Raw genomic sequence first — 24,842 nt, forward strand, 5'->3', positions numbered from 1 at the left:
TTATTTCTTTCATTAGTTAATTTCATCAATTAAGAAAAGCTTGATTTCTTACCCCTCCAACTCCATTTTAATTTAGTCCTCTCCGCCTCCTCCTGTCCTTCACTCACTTTTGTTAATTGTATGTAAATTGGTTGATTAGAAGATATGGAGGAGCTGAGATTTTCAGTATGTTTTAATTGTTAGTTGGTTAATGGGTGATTTGATCAATTGGAATTGGATTTCGTAAAATAAGAAAAAAAATTATTTTACACTGCCCCTGATGGACATTGTGGGTAATAGTTTCTAAATTAGTCGTCTTGTTAATTTGATGGTGGGTTTCAAAATTTTAAAAATGCGCTGAGTTCTACCCATTGTGTGTTGTTATCTGGACAGGGGAAGGATCCAGAATGGAAAGGTGAACATTCATGAAGCCTTTTGCTCTGTAATCCACAAGGATACTGGTGTATAAAACAATCTTTCCTCCTGTATTCCTATATGGCCCACTATTAAATTGATTCTAATACCACTCCCATGAAGCTCCTTGAGGCATTGTTATTACTTTAAATAACTTAAATTATTAAGTAATTAATAACAAACTAGTGTTGTAATTGAAGGAAAAGATAACTCTTTATTACAACAATATGTACACTGACTCCGTCCTTTCACCAAAATAATTTGCTTGCTTTTATGTGCAAGCTTTCTATGTTGTTTTGCATTGCAGAAAAGGCCAAGAGGAGATTTAATTTAACTACTTTAAAATGCTGAAGTCCCTTTGGAAAGACCATTTCCTATGGTTGGGGCATCACTGGTAAGGGATTATTAGTTTACAGTTTTACTTAGGAAATAAGTGAAGTTTGAAGAAATCGGCAGACAGAACACTCACAGCACAGGATGCTTTGCAACAAGGTGCTAAACTATTGAATTATTTCAGGGTGGAGTAGTTAAATGTTAGGTACATTCATAAACTGTGCAGCACTACATCCTAATAAAACAGTACTAAGTGCTGCATGTTGCTGTGTTTTGCACCTTAATTTAAATACTAGAGTCCTGATGCAGGTTGTAAACCCAAAATGTCAACTTTCCTGCTGCTGCTGCCTGACCTGCTGTGTTCCTCCGGCTCCACGCTGTGTTGACTGGATCTTTCTAAACTTAGATGTCTCCAGCAAAAGACTTGCTGGATATGGATTGTAGATTGTTAGATTTTTGCGCTGTTGTAAAATGATACTGTTTGGTCCTCAGTGGAATCGCCTTGAGGTGTTTTACTACATTAAGGATCCTATAGTGTTTTGCTTTTACATGCAAAAGCCTAAGAGGAAAAGGTTATTGGAAGCAGAATGTGCAGTACAGGCTAGCTTAGATTTACAGATAATATGGATCTGAAAGGGAGGTAGGTAATTTGATATAGGCAAGGTACTACATTTTTGTAGTCTGGTTTGAATCATAACACGTAAATTGAATTTCTTTTTATTCTCTGTTGCTGAATTATCATTTCTGCTCTCATCCCATAAGGGCAGTGTAGGTAAGGAGAACTGTTCCTCTTGAGAAAAGAGTCAAAAACTAAAAGACACCAATATAAGGTAACAAGCAAAAACAGAAATTGCTGGAAAAACTCAGTCGGTCTGCCAGTGTCTGTACAGAAAAATCAAAGTTAACGTTTCAGGTTGCGTGCCCCTTTCTCAGAACTGATAGCAGCTAAGAAAATGTTGGTTTATGTGCAGAAGATAGGGTAGGGCTGGGGGGTTAAGGAGTAAATGATAGGGTGGGGATAGAACCCAAAGAGAGAGAGAAGAACAGTTGGACAGACAAAGGATTTCCTTGACTATACATCCTCACACCCTGCTTCCTGTAAAGATTCTTTTCCATTCGCCCAGTTCCAGCATCTCCATCTCATCTGATCCAATGATGCCAACTTCTATAAGGGAGGCTCTGAAATGTCCAACTTCCTCCTCACCAAAGGCTCCCCAGCACCATTGTTGACAGGGTCCTCAGCTGGTCCGACCCATCTCCTGCACTTCAGCCCTCACTCCCTGTCTTCCCACCCGCAACAGCAAAATGGTCCCTCGTATCCTTAATTACCACCCCACCAGCATCCACATCAGAAGGATCAATTGCCACCATTTCTGCCACCCCCAGTGGGATTCCACCACCCGACACATATTTCCTTCCTCAGGCCTCTGGGACATCTTGATCCACTCCTCCTTCATTCCCACCCAGTTCAGCCCCACAGCACCTGCCCCTGTAACCAGAGAAGGTAGAACACCTGTCAGTTTACTTCCTCCTTCCTGAGTTTCCAAGGGCCCAAACTTACCTTCCAGGTGAAGCACCCACACTTCACACATACTAGTCTACTGCATTTGCTGCTCACAATGTGGCCTCTGCAACATTGGGGAAGCAAAGCATAGACTGGATGACTGCTTTGCAGATCACCTACGTTCTGCCCACAGAAAAGACCCTGACCTTTCAGTTGCCTGTCACTTCAACACATCACCCTGCACAAGCTGGAAGAACACCACCTCATTTTCTGTTTGGGGACCCTGCAGCTCTCCAGACTCAATATCAGATCAACAACTCTCCAGTGCCCTAATCTCAACCCCCTCACACCAGATCTTGTTATGTCTTGGTAGGAACTGCCGATTTTGGAGTCTGAGATAACAAGATGTGGAGCTGGATGCAGGCCAGGCAGCATCAGAGGAGCAGGAAAGCTGACATTTTGGGTCTGGACCCTTCTTCAGAAATGGATCTAGACCTTGTTATCACAGAGTCAGCTATTACACCCAAACCATTGTTAGCCACTAACGGTCATCATTAACACTTATTCACCCTCCTAGCCAAATTGTTATCCACTCGTCCGTCTGTCCAACTGTAATTCTGTCTTTGGGCTCTGTCCTTTCCTATCATTTATTCCTTATTACCTCCCCGCCACCCTAACTTCTGCATGAAAATTGAAATTTTCCTAACTACCATCAGTTCTGAGGAAGGGTCACACAACCTGAAATGTTAATTCTGATATCTATCCATAGATGCTGCCCAGACCTGCTGAGCTTTTCCAGCAATTTCTGTTCTTGTTTTTGATTCACAGCCTCCACAGTTCTTTTGGTTTTTACCAATAAAAGGTCAATAGTCAAACAACCAACTGCAACATGAGGGTAAACTTTAAGCTAAAAGTGTCTAGGATCTGAAGTACATTTAGAGTGTGAGGAAAAAATTGTGGTTGTGAGTTTTACAAAAAACTTGGATAAGCACCTGAAGAGAGGAACATTTCAGAGTTGCAAGGGAAGGATAAGGAATGGGGCTAGTTGATTTTCCCCTGTAACAAGACAGCTTGGAACAGATAGAAAGCATGGCCCAATTCTGTGCTGTAATCATTCTATGATTCCGTTTCCCTTTTTAAAGCAGTCAGTACACTTTTGATTCATTATAAAGCCCAAATTAATTGTGATGCATTGCAGGAGCCAGAACGCATTGAGAGTTTAGATTTGAGCCTTAACACTGTAAATGTTCAGCAGTTCACGAATGTGATTCAGTTTTGGGTTCAGATCAGAACCTTCAGTTAATTCTCAACTGTTGACAAAAGTACTATGAAAAGTATTTCAGAAAAGCTGCTTGGCCAATTTTGTTAGAGAATTTGGGAACTGCAGATGCTGGAGAATTCCAAGATAATAAAATGTGAGGCTGGATGAACACAGCAGGCCAAGCTGCATCTCAGGAGCACAAAAGCTGACGTTTCGGGCCTAGACCCTTCATCAGAGGGTCTAGGCCCGAAACGTCAGCTTTTGTGCTCCTGAGATGCTGCTTGACCTGCTGTGTTCATCCAGCCTCACATTTTATTATCTTGGCCAATTTTGTTGCTGCCTTGTAAAGCACTAAGTGTTTGTGATTTCTGCACTACACACTGTATGTGGCACCCAGATCAGTGGTCTTCACTCAGGGATTTATGCTTCCCACAAGCAACCACTATGAGTTTTGTTATGACACATCAAGGCAACCGACCAGATGCTGTGCTGCAGGCCAGTGTCAAGAACGCAACGCTCTAAAATACCCCCACCACAGGCATCTGAGAACGATTACACTGGTCAGACCTAACAACCACGCCAGTACCAATTTTCACCCCTTTCTAAACTCTCCAGCATCAATCTAAAATTGCAGGGCATTCAGGGCCAGATCATCTAAGCTCACAAGAATCACATTTCACAGCCAGAAACATGAGTTAATTGCATTTAAACTTCTGAAAAAATGCACTGAAAATGAAGAACATTGTGGATTAGGGGACATAAACACAAATATGTTCAGTGTGTTGCTTTAAATGCTACAAAGATTACTGATTAATGCAGGAATACTTAACATATTTAAATTTAGTCTGTTGTTTTAATAGGAATTTTAATCCAGACAGAGAATTATGCCAGCATTTTAAACATGCTTATTAATATAATTAACAGTAATCTCTAAATCTATAACTCTGACCTTTTGTCACATGGCAGTCATGCCAGCTTTTTTCTTAAGCATAGAACAAGTTTTTTTTTGTTGTGTTCAGCAATCTTCACACTACTGGGCAGACTATACATTCACAGGGTTCAGTCCCAATGTAACTAACATTAGTGACAGCAAGCCAGTTATAGCTGTCTCTCCCTTGCAGCTGAATTTGCCAAATCAGCACAGTGTGAATCTCAGCTCTGTGTGTGCCCTCTCCACAGCCTTCCTGTTAACATTGTGTGAGTGATGCTGCCACCTTTTTCAATTAAACCCCGCTGTGAAATCGAATTGTTGAAATCTACAGGAAGCAAATTCTTCCATTTAATTAAGTCCGGCAAAATAATCTCAGTGTTTTCTTGAAAAGTTCACATTTTCAGTTATTGTTCTTTTTGGATTAACCCTCACGTAAGAATTTGTTAAAGTAGCAGCATTTCCAAGACATTCGTTAGCAAAAAAGAAATGTTCACAGAATGCCAAAATGTAAATTTTAGGATTTGTTTGGAAACCATGAGTCCTCAATGTGGAGGCTCAATCAACAAGAACAGAATGTTGATGCCCTCTCTCTTACTTACACTCCTGTTAAAGAATGCTCCCTTCAGGAAGTAAATCATACAATCCCTACAGCATGGAAGTAGGCCATTTGGCCCATCGAGTCTACACCAATCTTCGGACCAGCATCCCACCCAGTTCTACCCCCCTACCCTGTCACTGTAACCCTGCATTTCCCATGGCTAATCCATCTGGCCTGCACATCCATGGACACTATGACTAATTTAGCATGGCCAATCCACCTAACCTGCACATCTTTTGGACTGTGGGAGGAAACCGGAGCATCTGGAGGAATTCGTACAGGCACAGGGAAAATGTGTAAACTCCACACAGACAGTTGCCTGATAGTGGAATTGAATCTGGACCCCTGGCGATATGAGGCAGTAGTGCTAACCACTGAGCCACAGTGCCACCCAAATCACGACAGAATTTATATCTAGCTCCCTAAGTACTCAGTGAGTTGATACTTATGGCACGTCCTCAATGTTAATTTCAAATCATGAGTTAATACAGAAGTTTTGTGACATCTATAGCTTAAACAAAATGTAAGGTTTTGGAGTAGATCTGTAGCTTGGGGTGTGGGTGATGAGGCTGGTTGGCTCTCCGAGCTGGTTTGTTGTTCTGCAGACGTTTCGTTACCGTGCTTGGTAACATCCTCAGTGCAGCCTCCGATGAAGCGTCGATGTGTTTTCCCGCTTTGTTTTTAAATTCTGGGGTTTGTTGAGATGGATTGCCTCACTTCCAGTTTTCCTTCATAGTGGTTGCTTCTGCTATGAGTCCAGACATAGGCGACCCCATGGGTGTCCCGTTGATTTGCTCATACGTTTGGCTGTTGAAGGTGAAGTGGGTGGTCAGGCACAGGTCTAGTTGTTTGAGCATGTTGTCCTCGGAGATGGTTTCACTGGGGTCGCGTTCTTGTTCAGGTAGTGTTGTCATCGTTTCCCTATGAAAGAAAACTGGAAGTGAGGCAATCCATCTCAACGGACCCCAGAGTTTAAAAACCAGGCAGGAAAACACACTGACGCTTCATTGGAGGCTGCACTGAGGATGTTGCTAAGCATGGTAAAGAAACATCTGCAAAACAACAAGCCAGCTCGGCGAGCCAACCAACCTCAACAAAATGTATCTACAGAGTGCACCACATGGCATTATTGCTAAGTGGCCCAGCCTGAGTACAAAGGTATCAAATGATAGTGGAGGAAAATGTATATGAGGTAAGAGAACTGCCATGATCTGAAGCAGGCTCAAGAGGCAGAATAACCTATTATTGCTCCTGCTTCCTGTGTAGCTGGGAAATCCCCAGCCCAACCCCAGTGTCAGTTACACTCAGTCACAGCCTGTAATACTCTCAGTTGACCTCAGGTTGTAGTGGGGTAAGCCTTGGCCAATACGCTTGATGAGGAGATGATGATAAATACTTCATGAGAAGTGACTTCATATTGTCTGTGAGCCTGTACCTTGGGGAAGGAGGAAAGAAGTGTTTTTTTTCACCAGCACCAATTACCAATTGATCAGTGATAGATCAGTCAACAACTGGAATTAATTTCAGTCTGAGAAAGGAATTCCTTTCTATTATTACTAGGTGTGGTGTACTGCAGTATTGGTTTGAACTCAGCTAAAAATAATCAGGAATCATGTAACTATGTTAAATATGTCAGTTTGTGAGTAAAAATATTCAGATAAAGGTTTTGGGGAAGGCAAGGAAGTAAAGTCAAAGCATCAATTAGATCAACCATGATGATATTGACTGGTGAGGATGCTCAAGGGACAGTATGACATACTCCTGCTCTTGATTTATGCGTTCATATGTTTAGAGAATTAGCTGAATATACATCAGCAGTGAATAGAAAAGCTACTCTCTTATTTGGGTAAGAAGTCCAGCAGCTGCACATTCATTTGCATACACAGTTAAGACGCCATTTTAAATAAAAAGGCCAGTGAGATTGTTTAGGTTGTGCAAGTATAATTAGTTTTCCTACAAGCATATTACATTTTGCATGGGTGAGGAAAAGGGGACTTCGCATTTTTCTGGTCACACTCCTTAATTTGGGTGGTCTTAGTAATCACAGTAATTAGATTTCTTGTGCACTAGGTCTTTTAAGTTAAAGTGCAGCTTTAATTTTATTGCAAGAGCAAATAATTTTACAATATTTTAACAGTATTTATTAATTGTACCAGAAACTGCTAATTGCAAGCATTCTAAACATAAAGTAAAAATTCCATATCAACATATTCTGCAATAATATTTTGTGAAAAAATGTTTGAAATGGGACCTCCTATAAAATTTGATATAAATGTATACAAATGGTCTGCCCAGGCATTTTTACGAAGCCAGTTGAATATTTTGAAAATGCACTTACAGCAACATTTTTACAAGGGGAAATTGTGGCTGATACTCAAACGTACAAATTAGGAAGAGGAGTCGACCATTCAGCTCCTCAACCTGCTGAACCATTCAGTAAGATTGTGGCTGATTACTTCACATTTCCACCCATACCCAATAACCTTTCACCATCTTGTTTGTCAGGAGGGTATCTACCTCTGCCTTAAAAATATTCAAAGGTTGGAAGGGTTCAGAAAAGAATTACAAGGATGTTGCCAGGGTTGGAGGTTTGAACTACAGGGAGAGTCTGAAGAGACTGGGGCTTTTTTCCCTGGAGCATAAAAGGCTGAGGGGTGACCTTGTAGAAGTTTATAAAATCATGAGGGGCATGGATAGAATGAAGAGTCAAGGTGTTTTCCCCAGGTAGTGGAGTCCAAAACTAGAGGGCAAAGAATTAAAGTGAGAAGGGAAAGATTTAAAAAGGATCCAAGAAGAGCCTTTTCACACAGGGGGTGGTGCGTGTATGGAATGAGCTGCCGAAGGAAGTGGTGGAAGCTGGTACACTTACACATTTAAAAGGTTTCTGAATGGGTGTATGAATAGGGGGAACTGGATGGGTTTAGAGGGATATGGGCCAAATGCTAGCACTTGGGACTAAATTAATTTAGGATATCTGGTTGTCATGGACGTGTTAGACCGAAGGATCTGTTTCCATGCTGTACATCTCTATGACCTTTTGAGGGTGAGTGTTCCAAAGATTACAAATCTCTCTTCGTTTCTGTCTTAAATAGATGACCCCTTATGTTTAAAGAGTGACTCCTATTTCTAGATTGTCCCACAAGACAAAACATTATTTCCCTGTTTAGTGTCTCAAGACCCTTAAGCACCTTAAATGTTCCAATCAGGTCACCTGTTATTCTTCTGAACATCATAGATATAATACTAACCCGTTCAGCTGTTCCCTGTAAGACAACCTGCCATTTCAATTTTACTCCGATAACCTTATCTGAATTGTTTTCAACCTGTTTGCATTCTTCCCTAAATAGGGAGATCAATACTACAAATGGTCTCACCAACCACCTTTATAACTGAAGCATAACCTCCCTACTTTTGTATTCAACTCTCCTTGCGATAAGCAATAGCATTCTATTAGTTTTCCTAATTACTTGATGTATCTGCATAATTACCTTCTTACAAATCATGTACTCGAACACTCTGATTCCTCTTCATCCCAGAGTTCTACAAGTCCTTGCCATTTAGATAAATGCTTCCTTTTTAATTCTTCCTGTTAAAATAAAAAACTTCACATTTCACTTCATTTGCCAGACAACTTACTTTCCGACCTATTGTGTCATCAACAAATTTAGCAACCATATTTTAGATGCTTACATCCAAATCATTTATATAATTATAAAATGTTAACACCCCAGTAATGACCGCTGTGGGACATCACTTATTAAATATTGCCAACCACAAAAAGACCCATTTAGACCTACTGTCTGTTTCCTATTAGCCAGATAATCTTCCATCCATTCTAATATGTTACCTCGTACACAATAAGCCTTTATTTTCCACAATAACCTTTCATGTGGCACCTTTTCAAGTGTCTTCTGACATTTAACTGTATTAAATACTGCACTGACTGGGCAGGATGGGCAGGTTTGGCCAAAGCGTCTGTTTCCATTGCTGTAGACCTTTATGACTCTGTGGCTCTAAATCAACCAATTCACCTCTAAGCAGAGCACGTTACTTCTTCAAAGAACAAACTGGATAACCATGATAACCCTTTCACAAAACCACATTGACTCTACCTAATTAGTTTGAATTTTTCTCAGGCCATGCTGTATATCTTCAGTAATACTTTCTGCATGATTGTTCTTCACATTTCTAGTTATATTTGGCAATAGTAGTGATTCTGCAGCTTAGAAAATAATTAGCTTCACTGCTGCACACAAAACATAAATTAGATTGGAAGCACCAAAGGTTTTGCAAAGTGAAGCAGATTGAGGTTTGCTTTTCCAGGGATTCTTGGCTCACATGTTTGGACAGAGTTGGATTATGTTTGCATTGACTGACGGAGTTTTGCTTCAGCATAAATTCTCCCTCAAATAAAGAAGTTAGCATTCTCGAAAATAAATGAAAGAATTCCGCAGTTATTCATCTTCAAGCAGTTGAAATCTTCCTCAAAGGGTCAGAAAACCTTATAAAAGAGCAGGAAATGCAAGTGAAAGGTATCTGAAATCTTGATGCTTATTTACATACACTGCAAGATGAAGACATTGTTGAAAGGAATTATCCTGTAATTTGTGAATAAATTAAGAATAGATCTTCTAAATAATTATACTACTCCTTTAGAATGAAATTTTAATAAATTGAGTTGTACAATGATTGGGAAAATATGTCAATTAAGGCCACTCATGACAGTTCTTCTGAAGCCAAGAATTGAGTTTGAATAACAATTCTTCAGAATTATTGTGTAATCTTTGATGTGTATGTTAGCAGCACTGCATGTGCCAGAGTGCATAGATGAAGAGCAAGTTATGACTTGTAAAGAGAAATTTATGGCAGGAACCTGATAAGATTATGTTTAGCTAAGTAATGAACCCAACTGAAGTGAGACAGCATTGATGAAATGCTGTAACACATAATGATTGGATTTCAATTCTCTCACTGTCCTTCATCCCATCACTGCTCAGTCGTGGGGTGGGGCATTATGCAGAATCAGCAGGGAGGTGGAGGGAGGTGTGGGGAAGGGGGACCTGGAATGGTGCTGTTGGCTTCATCAGCTCCCTGAGTAAATTAGCAGGAGGGATGGACGAGGTCATGCTCAGAAGATAGTGAAGTCCCTTAAGTGACCAATGAATGGCCACCTGCATTGCGATTATAATCCAATAAAAGGTAGTGACCTCCCTCTGGAGTTGGGATGTAATTCCCTTGATTGAACTGTCTGTGATCCCATCGATGATCCACTCAATGGTAAGGGCCCATTTGGCTGAATCAGCCCAGCAGGTCTGCTACTGTGGTCTTCCTGGTGCTGTTAGGATTGAAGAGCTGCCAACCCTCCAACTGGCCTGCAACCTCTTGAAGGCCTTGGAACAGAGGCAACCTCCCCACAACAAACAACAGGCATTTTACGACTAGATTGTAATCTCATTGCTTTGGGGTGAGTGAAAATGGCCAGTATGGAGTTTTTCCTAACCTCCCAGCCATGGACAGGACCAAAGGTTTTGGCAATAAACTCAGTCTAATGGGTACAAAGTAGTGACTCCTGACAGCCAGTAGACTTGGATTTCTATTACTGTTTCGAATAGACCCAGGAAGGACAAGAAAGAAAATGCTGATGTTCAAACAGAAGTAGAGATAGGAAATATCTGTTAATGTTGACAGAAGAATCACTGAATTTAAAAAAAGGGCATGATAAAAAGCATTTTCTTACAGCTTGTGACTGAATCTATTATTCTCTGCCCAAGAGGGGCTTTGGAGGCACAATCAGTCAATCAGGGCTTTCCAAAATGAACTGTATAATTAGTTGAACAGACAAAATGTGCAGAGCTACAGCATAAAGGCAAGAGAGTGGGGATACCGCAGGTGACCTTGCAAGTAGCCAGCATGTACATGAAAGGCCGCATGGCCTCCTTCAATTGTTGTGACCATTCTATGAAACTTTTTTTTAAAAGCTGAGGAGCTTAAATGAAATTTGGGGCGGCACAGTAGCTCAGTGGTTAGCACTGCAGCCTCACAGCACCAGGGGCCTGTGTTCGATTCCACCCTCGGGCAACTGTCTGTGTGGAGTTTGCACATTCTCCCCTTGTCTGCGTGGGTTTCCTCCAGGTGTTGCTCTTACCTCCTCACAGTCCAAAGATGTGCAGGCTAGGTGGATTGGCCGTTGCCAGATGTGTAGATTAGGTGGGTTATAGGGGGTTGGGTTTGGGTGGGATGCTCTGAGGGTCAGTGAGGACTTGTTGGCCTGGAGGGCCTGTTTCCACACTGTGGGGATTCTATGAAAGGCTGAATCCTATAGTGTTGGTCAGCACCAAGATTAGAAAGAGAATGAAATACAAGACAAATCTAGAATTGAATGATAACAACAGAGCCTGTAGCAACATATCGAAGAGGGCAGAGGGATTGAAGGATGTGTGCAGGACACATTTTACAAATGAGCTTCCATTCTAAATCTTTAAAATAGATAAGTAACCAAGAGCAGGGCTGATGGAAGAATGAGAGGAGATATGATTGAAATTTACAGAATACTGACGAGCCTGGGTAGAGTGGACCTGAAGAAAATGTTTCCACTAGTAGACTGAGACCTGAGGGCATAGCCTCAGAGTGAAGAGATGACTTGGAAATTTCATGCAGGAGTAGGCTATTTGTCCCTTTGAACATGCACCACCATTCAGTACAATGATGCAATGTCAGTATCCCATTCCCATCTTCTCTCCATACCCCTATTTCCCTTTAGCTGTAAGGCCTCATCTATCACTTCCTTGAATATATCTAATAAACTGGCCCCAGCAGCTCCCTGTGAGAGAGAATTTCACAGGTTCACAACATTGAAGAATGCTTCCTCATCTCAGTCCTGAATGACCTACACCTTATTCTTGGACTGTGACTGCTTGTTCTGGACTTCCCCTACATCGAGAACATTCTTCCCACATCTAGCCTGTCCAGTCCCATCAGGATGTTTTATGTTTCTGTGAGATCTTTCCTCATTTTTCTAAGTTCCAGTGAGTACAAGCTCAGTTGATCCAGTCTCTCCTCATATGTCACTGAGATAAGGAGGAATTGATTCAGCCAGGGGGTGGTTAATCTGTGGTTCTCATTGCTGCAGATTACTGTGGAGGCCAAGTCATTGAGTATAGTTAAGAAAGAGATAGGGTCTTGATTGGTAAGGGGTCAAGAATTATGGGGACAAAGCAGGAGAATAGGGTTAAGAAACATATTAACCATGGTGAATCCTACTCAGTGGGCCTATTAGTCTGATCCTATGCCTTATGGTCTTAAGGATAGTGAAACAACTAAGTAGAGCCTCCATTAAGAACATTTCAAATTTGTTGTACTGTGATGCTAGGGCAGCAGGAATGGGATATCTTACACACCTCGCCAGCAGTCAGCAGTACTTGGCCCTGTACTAACTACATTACAAACAAAATGAGTTTACAACTTTTAAATCTATCACAAAGGGGATACAATCCACAAAGCACCAGTGAGAATGAAATCTGGTTAGCTTTGTAAACTCTGTATCTTGGAATAATTTGGCTAGAAAATATCCAAAAAGGTATTCATTCCTTCATATGGAAGGGCTGATCACAACTGACTAAGAAAGACCTTATTCTGTTTAAAATTCTGCTTTTTATAAATGGCCATATTTTTGTTTAGTTTGGAAATTAAGATGCAGCTTTCAACCTACTTTAGAGTATCTGGTGTGTGGAATGGAATTTGTTGATTTGGTCTTATAAATCCATCTGACTAATAAAAGTTTAAATATGTGTGAGTGCATTTCTTGGAAGGCTTTTTAAAAACTGGGAGGTGGAATCCCATTGAGCTTTACACTGATGTCAAATGAAGGTCATTGGCATTGCTTGTTTTAATCAGATTGTTTTTCTTGTTCTAACACATCCACCTAAAAAGACACGTAATTCGCAGGAGACTTTTACTCATAATATCGTAGAGCCTTTCATAGCTCACCTTCCTGGATTTGCAAGTATGGTTTTTTTTGGGACAGACAGTAGCATGTTTTAAAACAAAATTTATGTAAATTAGAAAGAAGTTAAACTGGATGCTGGAAATCTGAAATAGGAAAACATGCCACAACAAATGATTCAGCGTTTTAGGAAAAAATATTGTCCCATCTTCTCTTTTCAATTCCTTGCTGAGGCACATGGAGAATAGTAAAATGTAGGGTATGCAGGGTAGATTGATCTAAGTAGAATAATAGGTCAGCATAACATTGTGGGTCGAAGGCCCTGTAATATAAGTGTAAATTGGACTGACTTCAGCAGTCAAGCGTTTGAAATAATAGTTCTGTGTCTTACATGCTCTGATCATTGCCCTGTGACCGGCCAGAACTCTTGCACTTTCTAATTCTCTCACCCTTGCCAACAGTTAAGTCTGCATCAACATGACGTCCGTGATGGCAGGTGGTAGACCATGATAGCATCCAGCCCCATCAGAAATAAAATAATCTGATCAGAGTTTATGGAAAGAGACTGAATGCTCTGGCACAAAATTAGAAGTTTCATTCCTTTCATTAACTGGATCCAAAAGTCACTTGGCAGATTGAAACAGACAGAGTCATAACCCATTGTTCCAAATTGAATATGGCATTCCTTGGTATCACATTAAAATCTACCAGGACGCAATTGTTTAATATCTCTTCCCTTGTTAATAACTTAGCATGTCCTGTACTTTGAAGGAGAGTTGCTTCAACTCCTCAGTAATCTCTAAGATGAAAGAGAAGTTACAAATTGAAGGTAGTTATGTGAGCTTCTGCTATACCCTTCTTACAGATCCATTGGATTTTTTTACAAATTAGAATTTCCAACTCTCAATGAGTTTCCAGTAGTTTTGCTGCATTATTGTATATTTAATTACTGTCAGAGTTCCTGAGCAATAGACCAGAACAAAGTGGCAGAAGCAGTCCTTGAGGTTTGATAGATGGCTGAGTTTCCTTTATATAGATTTGCAGGCAAGTGAATTGAATTGTACGCCCAAATGTAGGGCACTGAGTCAGAGCTATTCAATAGTTTCACATAAACCACCAGTTCCAACAAACAGTGTCTCTCATTTTAACTAGCTGCCTGTCTTGACATAAGTATTCTGTTGATTTGAGTTTCAATGTTAACTTTAGAAATGTCTGCATTTGGCTGAAACCGCAAGCTACTGTACCGTCCTCTGTAGATCAGTAATATTCCAGGAATAAAAACAAGAATCTGCTGCTTTATTCCCTATGGTTTTCATGTAAGAGTATTAATATTATAGGTGGATTAATATTACAAATAAGACCCAACCACTGTTATTAAAGAGATCACAATGTTGACACATGCATTGTGCATTGCTTTGGGGCCAATGATACAAACATTAGTCAAACAGTCCAGTAAGAGGCCTGTGTTTGTAAAATCTAAAATTCTGAAGACTACATTTTCTTCCAGAATTTTCTATAATTGTCAACTGTGTTATCCTTTTTCAGTTTGACCACCAGGTTCAAGGGCATAATCATCACCACACCAACAAAATCAGAAATACCCCTAATACTGAAATCTTCACAACAATCCTCAGCCTTGGTGCCCCTCAAGGCTGCGTACTCGGCTCCTTACCATACTGCTTCTACGCACAGGGCTGTGTGGCCAAATCCTGCCCTGACTCCAATTGCTTATGACACCACTGTAGTGAGTCAGATCTGAAACAACAACAAGACAAAGTCCAAGAAAGAGATACAGGCTTAGTAACATGGTGTCAAGACAACAGTCTCTCTTTTCAACGTCAGCAAAATGAAGGAGATTGTCATTGACTTCAGGAAGTGAAGTGGAGGGCATACCCTGGTCTGTAACAATGATGCTGAGGCAGACCTGATTGAGAACTTCAAGTTCCTAGGTGTAAATATCACTAACAATCTGTCCCGGTCCATCCACGTTGAAGCTGTGTTCAACAAAGCACAACAACGGCTCTGCCTTCTCAGAAGGCTAAAGAAATTTGGTATGTCCACAATGACTCATCAATTTTTATTGATGCAGTAGAGGAAGCATCCTATACAGATGCATCACAGCATGGTATGGCAACTGCTCTGCCTAACACTGCAAGAAATTACAGAGAGATGTGAACACAGCCCAGTCCATCACACATATCGGCCTTCCATCCATAGGCTCTGTCTATAGTTACCACTGCCTCAGGAAAGTAGCCAACATAATCAAAGACCCCTCCCACCCTGGCCATACTCTTTTCCACCCTTTTCCATTGGGAAGAAAATACAGAGTTTGAAAACATGTACCAACAGATTCAAGAACAGCTTCTTCCCTGCTATTATCAGGCTTATAAAGTTGATAGCCAGAGACTATTTCCCAGGGCAGAAATGGCTAGCACGAGGGGTCATAGTTTTAAGCTGGTTGGTGGAAAGTATAGAGGGGATGTCAGAGGCCGGTTCTTTACACAGAGAGCTGTGAGAGCATGGAATGCGTTACCAGCAGCAGTTGTGGATGCAAGGTCATTGGGGTCATTTAAGAGACTGCTGGACATGCATATGGTCACAGAAATTTGAGGGTGCATACATGAGGATCAATGGTCGGCACAACGTTGTGGGCTGAAGGGCCTGTTCTGTGCTGTACTGTTCTATGTTCTATGTTCTATTATCAGAGATTAAAATTGATCTTTCTTTGTACCTTCCCTGTAGTTATAACACTATATTCTGCATTCTATTCTAGTACCCTGATGTACTTACATAAAGTATGATCTGCCTGGAAAGCACGTAAAACAAGACTTTTCACTGTACCTCAGTGCACGTGACAGTAATAAATCAAACCTTAAGATTACCAGCAATCTGATCATCAGTCAGTTAGGAACCAGGTCCTGCCTCTTGTCCCTTTATTAGTTTATTTGGAAATGTACTTGATAATAAAATTAGATCACCAGTTTTACAACAAAATGCTCTACTCAGACAGTATAGTTTTGGTCACTATGACATATGAAAGATATTCAAGTATTGAAGAAAAATGAAGAACAATTAGACTAAGCCCAGTTTTGATGTTTGTATTTATCAAGAAAACCAGGGACACTTGAACCTTTCCATCTCGAAAGACATATCAAATAGTTGGTTTTGTTGTATTCAGTATGTATTCCAAATGTAGAATTGTACACACTGTTCCAAAAGTAGCTTCACCAATGCCCTTTACAACCACAACATGATGTCCCAACTCCTATATTTCAATGTTCTGACCAATAAAGGCAAGCGCGCAAAATGCCTTCTTCACCACCCTGTCTATCTGCGGCTCCACCTTCAAGGAAATATGTACCTCCAGTTCTAGGTGTCTTTGTTCGGCAACTCTCTCCAGTGCCCTACCATTAACTGTATAAGTCCTGCCCTGGTTTGCCATACCAAAATGCAACCTCGTATTTATCAAAATTGAACCTCATTTGCCACTCCTTAGCCCATTGGCCCATCAGATCAAGATTGCATTGTACTCTGAGGGAATCTTCTTCACTGTCCTCTACATCGTCTATTTGGTGTCGTCTACAAACTTACGAACCATACCCCCTATATTCACATCCAAATCATTTTTGTAAATGATGAAATGACAATATTAGACAATATAGGAAAAAGAATAATGATTAATAGCTATTTTTCAGACTGGAGGAGTGTTTGTAGTGGAGTTCCTCAGGGTTCAGTATTGGGTCCCCTGCATTTCCTGATATATGTGATCTAGATCTTGGTGTACAGGGAACTATTTCACAGTTTGAGGCTGACACAATGCCTGGAAGAACTGTAAACAACGAGGAGGAAAGTGCAGAATTCCAGAAGGATGTTGACATTTTGGTGCAGTCAGCAGATAGGTGGCAGATAAGGTCATTTTAGAGAAATGTTACGTGACACACTTTGATACAGAAAATGACACAGTATAAAATGAAGTGTATTATTTAAAAGAGTGTGCTAGAGCGTGGAGAGATCTATCAATAAAGCAGACAGTATTCTAGTTTTCAGGAATAGGAGCATTGAGTACAAGAGCTGAGAGGTTGGGATTTAATACTGATTAGATATCTGCTGGAGTATCATCTGCAGTTCTGGGCACCACACTGCAGGAAGGATTGGAGAGAATGCAAAATTGTTCACAAGAACAGTTCCAGGGATGAGAAACTTCACTTATGAGAAAAGATTGGAGAAATTAGGAAGTGAGGGTTAGAAGGAGATTTGAAAGAAGATTTCAAAATAAGGAGGAACCTGGACCAAATAGACAGGGAGAAACTGTTTCCACTCAGAAACAGATTGAGAACCAGAAGGAGTAGTACCAACGTGTTTTGCAAAACAGGCACATGTGAGGTGAGCAAAAATGTTTTCACACAGCAAGTAATTAGGGTCTGGAAGACACTGCCTGGCAGTGTGGTGGAGGCAAGTTCATTTGAGGCATTTAAGTGGATGATTATTCAAATAGAAACAGTATGTAAGGTTGCAGAGAAATAACAGGAAATTGGCACTGAGTCAGAAGGCTCAGCAAGTTAGTCAGGATGTTAGGTAGAATGGCTTTCTCCAAAACAGTAACAACTCTGTGATTCATTTTGCAAAGAATATTAAGTGCTTCTATTAGGCTGAATGGAGATGGCCATATAGCTCTATCTGGGGCTGTTAGGCTATGGTGAGAAGGACTGACACACCTGCTGAGGTGGTAAAATCCTCAATAAGCACACATTAAAATGAAGAGGAATTAAAGGATTAGCCAGAAAGTTAAAGGGAGCATACTGTTAATTGACTGAGACAGATGTAAACCACCGCCCAGGTGGAATGAAAGTGAGGCAGTTTAGTGATAGAATTCTTCAAATCAAGAGTATAATTACAACCAAGCACTCAACGGCCAGCTATTATTTTGTTTTCGAGCTTTCAGTGTTCTTCTGAAAAGCAAACTATTCAAATCTATATTACAGCTGCCCAGTCACAGTGGGAAACTGTCAAAGAGTAGTATTCTTGCTCAAAAATCTTTGTCTTCTCAAAATGATTCATACTAGTCTGTGTATTTCTCAATAACTGAGGATAGAGTCAAAGCTCCCAGCACATTGATGCGTTGCCAGGTTTCAAGATGGATTAGCTTTGCACTTATGTCATTGATTTTATGATGAGAAGCAGGGCTGGGTTGGACTTGTGTCATCTAACATTTCTTGTTTTGGCAGGACCTGACAGGTGGGGGATTTGAAGGAAACTTGAATTCGCTGAAATTGACGGAAGGATTGGACTACTATCATTTCAGTTAAGGACCCGTGCTACTACTATTATATGGTTGACTACACCAGTGCCTGCAGGAAGATAGAAAATCATTTTGTCTCATTACAGATTTTATTACAATTAATTCAACGTGCAGTTGAGTTTGTATGAGAAGACATTTTAGTGGTGCGTTGTGCTTTCGATCATGTTTTGGGGCAGGGTTCACGTCTGCAGTTGAACTCATAGATCGCACAGAACTAAAGTTTCTAAGTGCATTAAAAATTACCGGATGATTCTATTCGCAAGAATAGAAGTGCTCTTCCAGCAGATCTTTTTAAACCCACAACCACTAACCTCCAGAAAGACAAGATCAGCAGATACATGGGAACACCACAAAGTTACCATACAAGAACATCACTGTCCTGCCTTGGAAATACATCGCTGCTGATTCAGAGCTGCTTTGCCAAAAACATAAAATTCACTTCCTAATGCCTTGTGGGTGTATCTACATCACAAGGACTTCAGCAGTTCAGAAAGACAGCTCATCACCACCTTCTGCAGGACCATTGAAAGTGACCAATCAACGCTTGTCTGGCCATCAATACACACGTCCCATGAATGAATACAGAAAACAAACTTGCACTTTAGAACATTCTTCACAACCCATACGTGTCCCACTTTAAAGCCATTTTTTAAAGCTGTATTCTGGCCAGGATCTTCTGAGAAATTTATTTTATCGATAACACTTTCTAGCACCATTGCTAACAGCATTGATCAGACTCAGGGGATTTCTTTCATGGCTATCTTCCTGCAATACTGTATCTTGAATAGTCTTCAGTGTAAATTTACTGATAAAATTTGACAGTGGAAACGTACTATGATTAGGGCAAAAGCTGTCAACACTATAATATGGCGTGGTATTCCAAAACGAAAGGGTCACAAGCAGGTAGAAATGCTAATTCACGCACAGAGATCCTGCAGTTTGCAACAGGTCCTTGTTCTGTTAGAAATCCACCCAGTTTATGCTGGCCTTTAAATTCAAGCAAGAACTGAATCTAAAGATCCACATCCAATCTTCCCATTTCAAAGAAGTTCTTAGGCTGTGTTTTGAAAAGCCCTAAACCATGAGGAGGAAATGTAATCAATTCCAAAAGGATTCTACAGACTTGGCAACACAAGGTTAATTTCTCCCAAGCCACTCCAGGTTTATACTCTTCCTGCCATGAGAGTGGAATGGGACCACTCGGGTGGTTTGCGTAATGTGTCATTGAAACAATCCTGTTGGTGCTATGTAACCGCTACTCCAGTTTCAATGGGAACAACACTTTCATTCATGAGTGTGCCTGCTCTGCAGACTCTGATGACTGCTCCATAGTACTGATGAAACACTGTAAGAATGCAGTGTTCACATTCAGGCATCACTCAGTTAGATCACAGACATTCAGAACTACCACATGGCTTTTCTTGCCAAATTTGGAGAATGAATCGCCCTTGCAAACCCTGGATAATTGCAGCTGGGGCCTTGTCTATCATCTTGAATGCCTTCTGGGCAGTTATACATGTGACACATCACTCAAGGAGGCCAGAATTAAACTGGTTGAGCAGCCTTTGGTGTAGGTGACAATAAGGTGTGTTTGAATTATTGCACAAAAGCAGACTGTGGCCTTGCACACTCACACACATGTATTTTTGCAATTATATTGGCGACTTTGTTTTGTTTAAGTATATGTGACAATTTTTGTTGCTATCTGTTATTCTGTTGACCTCATGGCTAGAGTGGTATTAGGTATTCACAAACCTTTCAGAAAGTGCCTGGTGTCTGTTTTCATTCTGAAAGATGTCTCTTCTGCCTTTCAGTCCTGGATGTGTCGATTACGTACATTAGTCAATGTACATAATTTGCTGTAAGGTGAAAAACACAAATAAAAGACATTTTTAACATCATGTATATGACATGTGATGCAATATTTCACATATCATTGTTTAGGCCATACATCTGTAAGTCAAACTCCTCTTTAACTGGTATCAATTTTTATCAAAAGGAAATCTGAAATAGCATTGGCCAGCATTTAGAAGGCCTAAATATACATGTGTCTTCTGTGGGATGTTTTATGAAAAACTACATTGCACTTCAAACACTGGGAATGAGAAAATGAGAGGCTTGGAACGTGGACCAGAATCTGATTCTGCTGGGCTTACACCCTGTTTATTCTGGGCCTTTGAATTCCAGATGGTGGGGACCACAGGAGAGTGGGAGTTATTATTGCAATACTATATAATCTATATTCATTATGGACAAAACTGAGAAATCTTGCAACCAATGAATTAGATCAAAGCTCTTGAAGTCCTTCTGTGTCCAGTCATTAAAGCTGGTGGATGATTAAACAAGAATCAGAGGAGGAGGTTTCACAAGCGATCCCATCGTCAACGATGGTGGAGCCCAGCTCGTCAGTACAAAAGACAAAGCTGAAATATTTGCAACCATCTTCAATTATAGAGCCTCGGTTGGAGGTCCCCAGCGTTACAGACAGCCAAGTTGATACATCCACAGGATATCGAAAAATGGCCGAAGACATAGGATACTGCAAAACCTTGGGCCTTTACAACATTTCCAGTAATAGTACTGAAGGCTTGTGCTTCAGAACTAGCCATGCACCTCATTAAGCTGTTCCAGGACTGGAATCTACACAAGAATATGGAAGATTTCCCAGGTGTGCTCAGCCCACAAAACATCAGGATAAATCCAATCTGCACAACTGTTGCCCTATCAATCTCCTCTCAATCATCATCAAATGATGGAAAACATTTCTGACAGTGCCATCAGGTGACACTCTCAGTTCAGCAGCTCAGTGACCCTCAGCCTGGGTTCCAAGTGGACAATTGTATTCCTAGCCTCATAACATTTATACAAACGTCAACAAAAGAGCTAAACATTGACAGCAAGACCTGAACAGTATCCAGGCTTAGGCTGATCAGCAGCAAGTAACATTCACACCACACAAGTGCTAGGCAATGATGAAATCCAACAAGAAAGAATCTGAAGCCAGCACAGAGACTGCTGGAAAAAACTCAGCAGATCTGGCAATGTCTATAGCGAGAAAAAGAGAGTCAATGTTGAGTCTGGTAGAACTGTTCTTCAGAATTGCTGAAGAAAGAATCAAACTATCATCGCTTGTTATTCAATGACATCACTATCCCTGAATCCTATTAACATCCTGAGAGTTACATTTGAGCAAAAAAACTGAACCAGCCCAGCCATATGCATGCTATGACTACAGGAGAAGGCCAGAGGTTAGGAATCCTGCTGTGAGTAACTCATCCCAAAGCCTGTCCATCATCTGTAAGGCACAAGTCAAGAGTAAGATGGAGTACTCTCCACTTGCCTGGATGAATATGACTCCATATGCTTTCAGGAAGTTTGATACCATCCAGGAAAAAGCAGCCTATTTGCTTTGAACCCCTTCAAATATGTTAAACATTCCAGTCTCCACCACCATCTCTCCGTGGTAGCACTGTAAGCTGTCTACAAATTGCATTGCAGCAACTCACACAAGCTCCTTCAGCAGTAGCTACAAAATCTACAAGTTCCACTACCAAGGAAAACAAGGACAACTGACACATAAGAGCACCACAACCTGCAAGTTCCTGTCCAAGTCCCACACCATCCTACCTTGGAACAATATCATCTGGTAGGCAGGTGCCGTGAATGTTTTTCTTCATTCATTCATGAAATATGAACATTGCTGGCTGGCCAGCATTTCTTGCTTATCCCTAGTTGCCCTTGAGAAGGTGGTGGTGAGCTGCCTTCTTGAACCTCTGCAGTCCTCCTGCTGTGGGTTGACACACAATGCCATTAGAGAGAGAAATTTAGGATTTTGACAGTGACAGTGAAGGAATGGCGATATATTTCCAAGTCTGAATGGTGATGCGTTGGACAAGAACTTGCAGATGATGGTGTTCCCATGTATCTGTTGCCTTTGTCCTTCAAGGAGAATGTGGTTGTGGGTTTGGGAGGATACTTGATGAATTTCTGCAATGCATCTGGTAAATAGTTCTGTTGCTAATGACCATCAGTGATGGAGGGAGTAAATATTTGTGGATGCGATGCCGATCAAGCAGGGGCTGCTTTGTCCTGGAAGGTGTCAGGTTTCTTGACTGTGAGGGAGTTGCGCCCATCCAGGAAAATGAGGAGTTTTCCATAACAGTGCTGACTATTGTATTAGATGACAGACAGGCTTTAGGGAGTCAGAAGTCAGTTACTCGTGCTAGTCTTCCTAGCTGCTGACCTGCTCTTATATCCACTGTGTTTATGTGGTAAGTCTAGTTGAGTTCCTGTTCAGTGGTAATCCCAAGGATGATAATAGTGAGAAACTCATGGATAGCAGCATCATTGAATGTCAAGAAGTAGTGGTTTAGAATGTCTGTTATTGGAGATAGTCATTGCCTGAGATTTGTGTAACATTTTTACCTGCCACTTGTCAGCCTAAGCCTGGATCTGTTACATTTCAGTATGGACTGCTTCAGTATTTGGGGAAATGCAAATGATGCTGAACATTGTGCGATCGTTGGTGAATATCCCCACTTCCAACCTTACGATGATGGAAGGTCTTTGACAAAGCAGCTGAAGACCCTTGGGCCTAGAACACTACATTGAGGAACTCCTGCAGAGATGTCATGGAGTTGAGATGACTGACTGGAAGATGGTTGTTATCATTGACAATGTGCCAGGAATGACTTCAACCAGCACAGAGTTTGCCCCTCACACCCATCAATTCCAGTTTTGCTGCCACACTTAGTTAAATCAATCCTTGATGTTTCTTATGAATTATTAGCCTACGTCTACACATTATCCAAGTCTTGCTGCCTATGGACACAGACTGCTTCAATTTCTAAGGAGTCACAAATGATGCAGAACATAACTGCACAATCAGCAAATATCCCTACTTCCAACGTTATGATTGAGAAAACATTATTTGTGAAGTAGATCAAGATGTAAGACACAATCCCAAGGAATTCCTGCAATGATGTTCTGGGGCTGAGTTTAGCCTCCATCAATTACGAAGTCCTGGAACTCCCTTCCTAACAGCATAGGCTTTACTTACATCACCTAGACAATAGCAGTTCAAGAATGTACCTCACCACTGCCTTCTCAAGTACAATCAGGGAAGGACGAGAAGTGCTCGCCTTGCCAGTGACGTACATGTCTCATGAAATAATATTTTTAAGTTACCTTTAAAAACAAAATTGGCAACAATTCACATCAGTGACAAGATCAAACAAAATTTTTCACTTTTTAAGCTTGGGAACATAATTTGGAAGAAATATCACGCGTTACAAACATCACATTAAAATGCAGATGGTTACCTTGTCAGGGACATCAGGTCATGTCCCAGCAAGAACACCCTTCAGGCTTTTAAATCAGGTATATTCAAAATACATTTATGCATCATGCTTTGTAATCAAAAGGTTAAAGTTTGCTGAGTCAATGCATTGGAAAGGCAACACAAATCTCTGGCTTAAGAGTTTATTCATGTATTCCTGTCAACATTGTGATCTTTCCTTCCAACAAGTCACTGTTAAGCGTCCAAGATAATAAAATGTGAGGCTGGATGAACACAGCAGGCCAAGCAGCATCTCAGGAGCACAAAAGCTGACGTTTCGGGCCTGGACCCTTCATCAGATGAAGGGTCCAGGCCCGAAACGTCAGCTTTTGTGCTCCTGAGATGCTGCTTGGCCTGCTGTGTTCATCCAGCCTCACATTTTATTATCTTGGAATCTCCAGCATCTGCAGTTCCCATTATCACTGTTAAGCGTCCAGCAGCTTGCAACATCAGGTTTCAAAACCTGCTCAAGTTGATGAGTTTTGAACTCATATACCCACACACAATGGTGAATTATTCTTTATTAGCAAATATATGATTGAGTGCGTGATCCTTCTTTTTCTAACCACTTTCAAATTTCTACCACGGTGCAACAACAGAACATTGCTGTATTGTGAAGTCCATTCACAGACATTCAAAGGATTTAAGTATAAAGAAAATTTCAGCGATGCAAGTGATATTTTCAAGGCTAAAGTTTTATGGTTCATTGTGTACCCTTAAAGAAAACTAAGAGATATAGACATGTGATTGTATGATCTGCAGGAGAAGTGGATTCATAAAGATAAATTAAAATATTATGTTTGCACAATTACAATTACCCCAAACTAATACAAAATGAGTTTTTAAAGTTTTAGCAAAGATTTGTAGCTGGGATTGTGGATGAGGTTATTCACTTGCTCGCCAAGCTGGCTTGTTCTCATTCAGACATTTTGTCAGCATGTTGGGTGACATCGTCAGTGAGGCCTCCGTTGAAGCGATGTTATTCTATTCCGCTTGGAGTTTATACTGTCCGGTCTGTTATGGTGAGTAGTGTCATTTCTGTTTCTGTTCTGTATGGGTTTGTATATGGGGTCCAATTCGAGAGGTTTGTTGATTGCATTACGGGGTGGAGAACCATGCTTCTAGGACCCATAGTAGCCTAAGCCAAACATAGACATGCACTCGAATTCCTAGAGGCATGGTTCTCCACCCATACTTCAATCAACAAACATATAGAATTGGACCCCATATATAAACCCATACA

The 24,842-nt window shown here is 40.9% G+C and overlaps 1 protein-coding gene across 1 annotated transcript in view; it reads left to right on the top strand.

The window, feature by feature from the left end:
• b3gntl1 (UDP-GlcNAc:betaGal beta-1,3-N-acetylglucosaminyltransferase-like 1) overlaps positions 1-20,627 on the top strand; it is a 331,506-nt gene extending 310,879 nt beyond the window's left edge. The window contains exon 12 of the mRNA XM_059653792.1: positions 18,188-20,627. Coding sequence (XP_059509775.1) covers positions 18,188-18,268 — 81 coding nt within the window. The 3' untranslated portion in view covers positions 18,269-20,627. The remainder of the gene's footprint in view (positions 1-18,187) is intronic.
• Positions 20,628-24,842: the final 4,215 nt, after the last annotated feature.

This window comes from Stegostoma tigrinum, chromosome 22, assembly GCF_030684315.1.
Source record: "Stegostoma tigrinum isolate sSteTig4 chromosome 22, sSteTig4.hap1, whole genome shotgun sequence".
NCBI classification, from domain to species: Eukaryota; Metazoa; Chordata; class Chondrichthyes; order Orectolobiformes; family Stegostomatidae; genus Stegostoma; species Stegostoma tigrinum.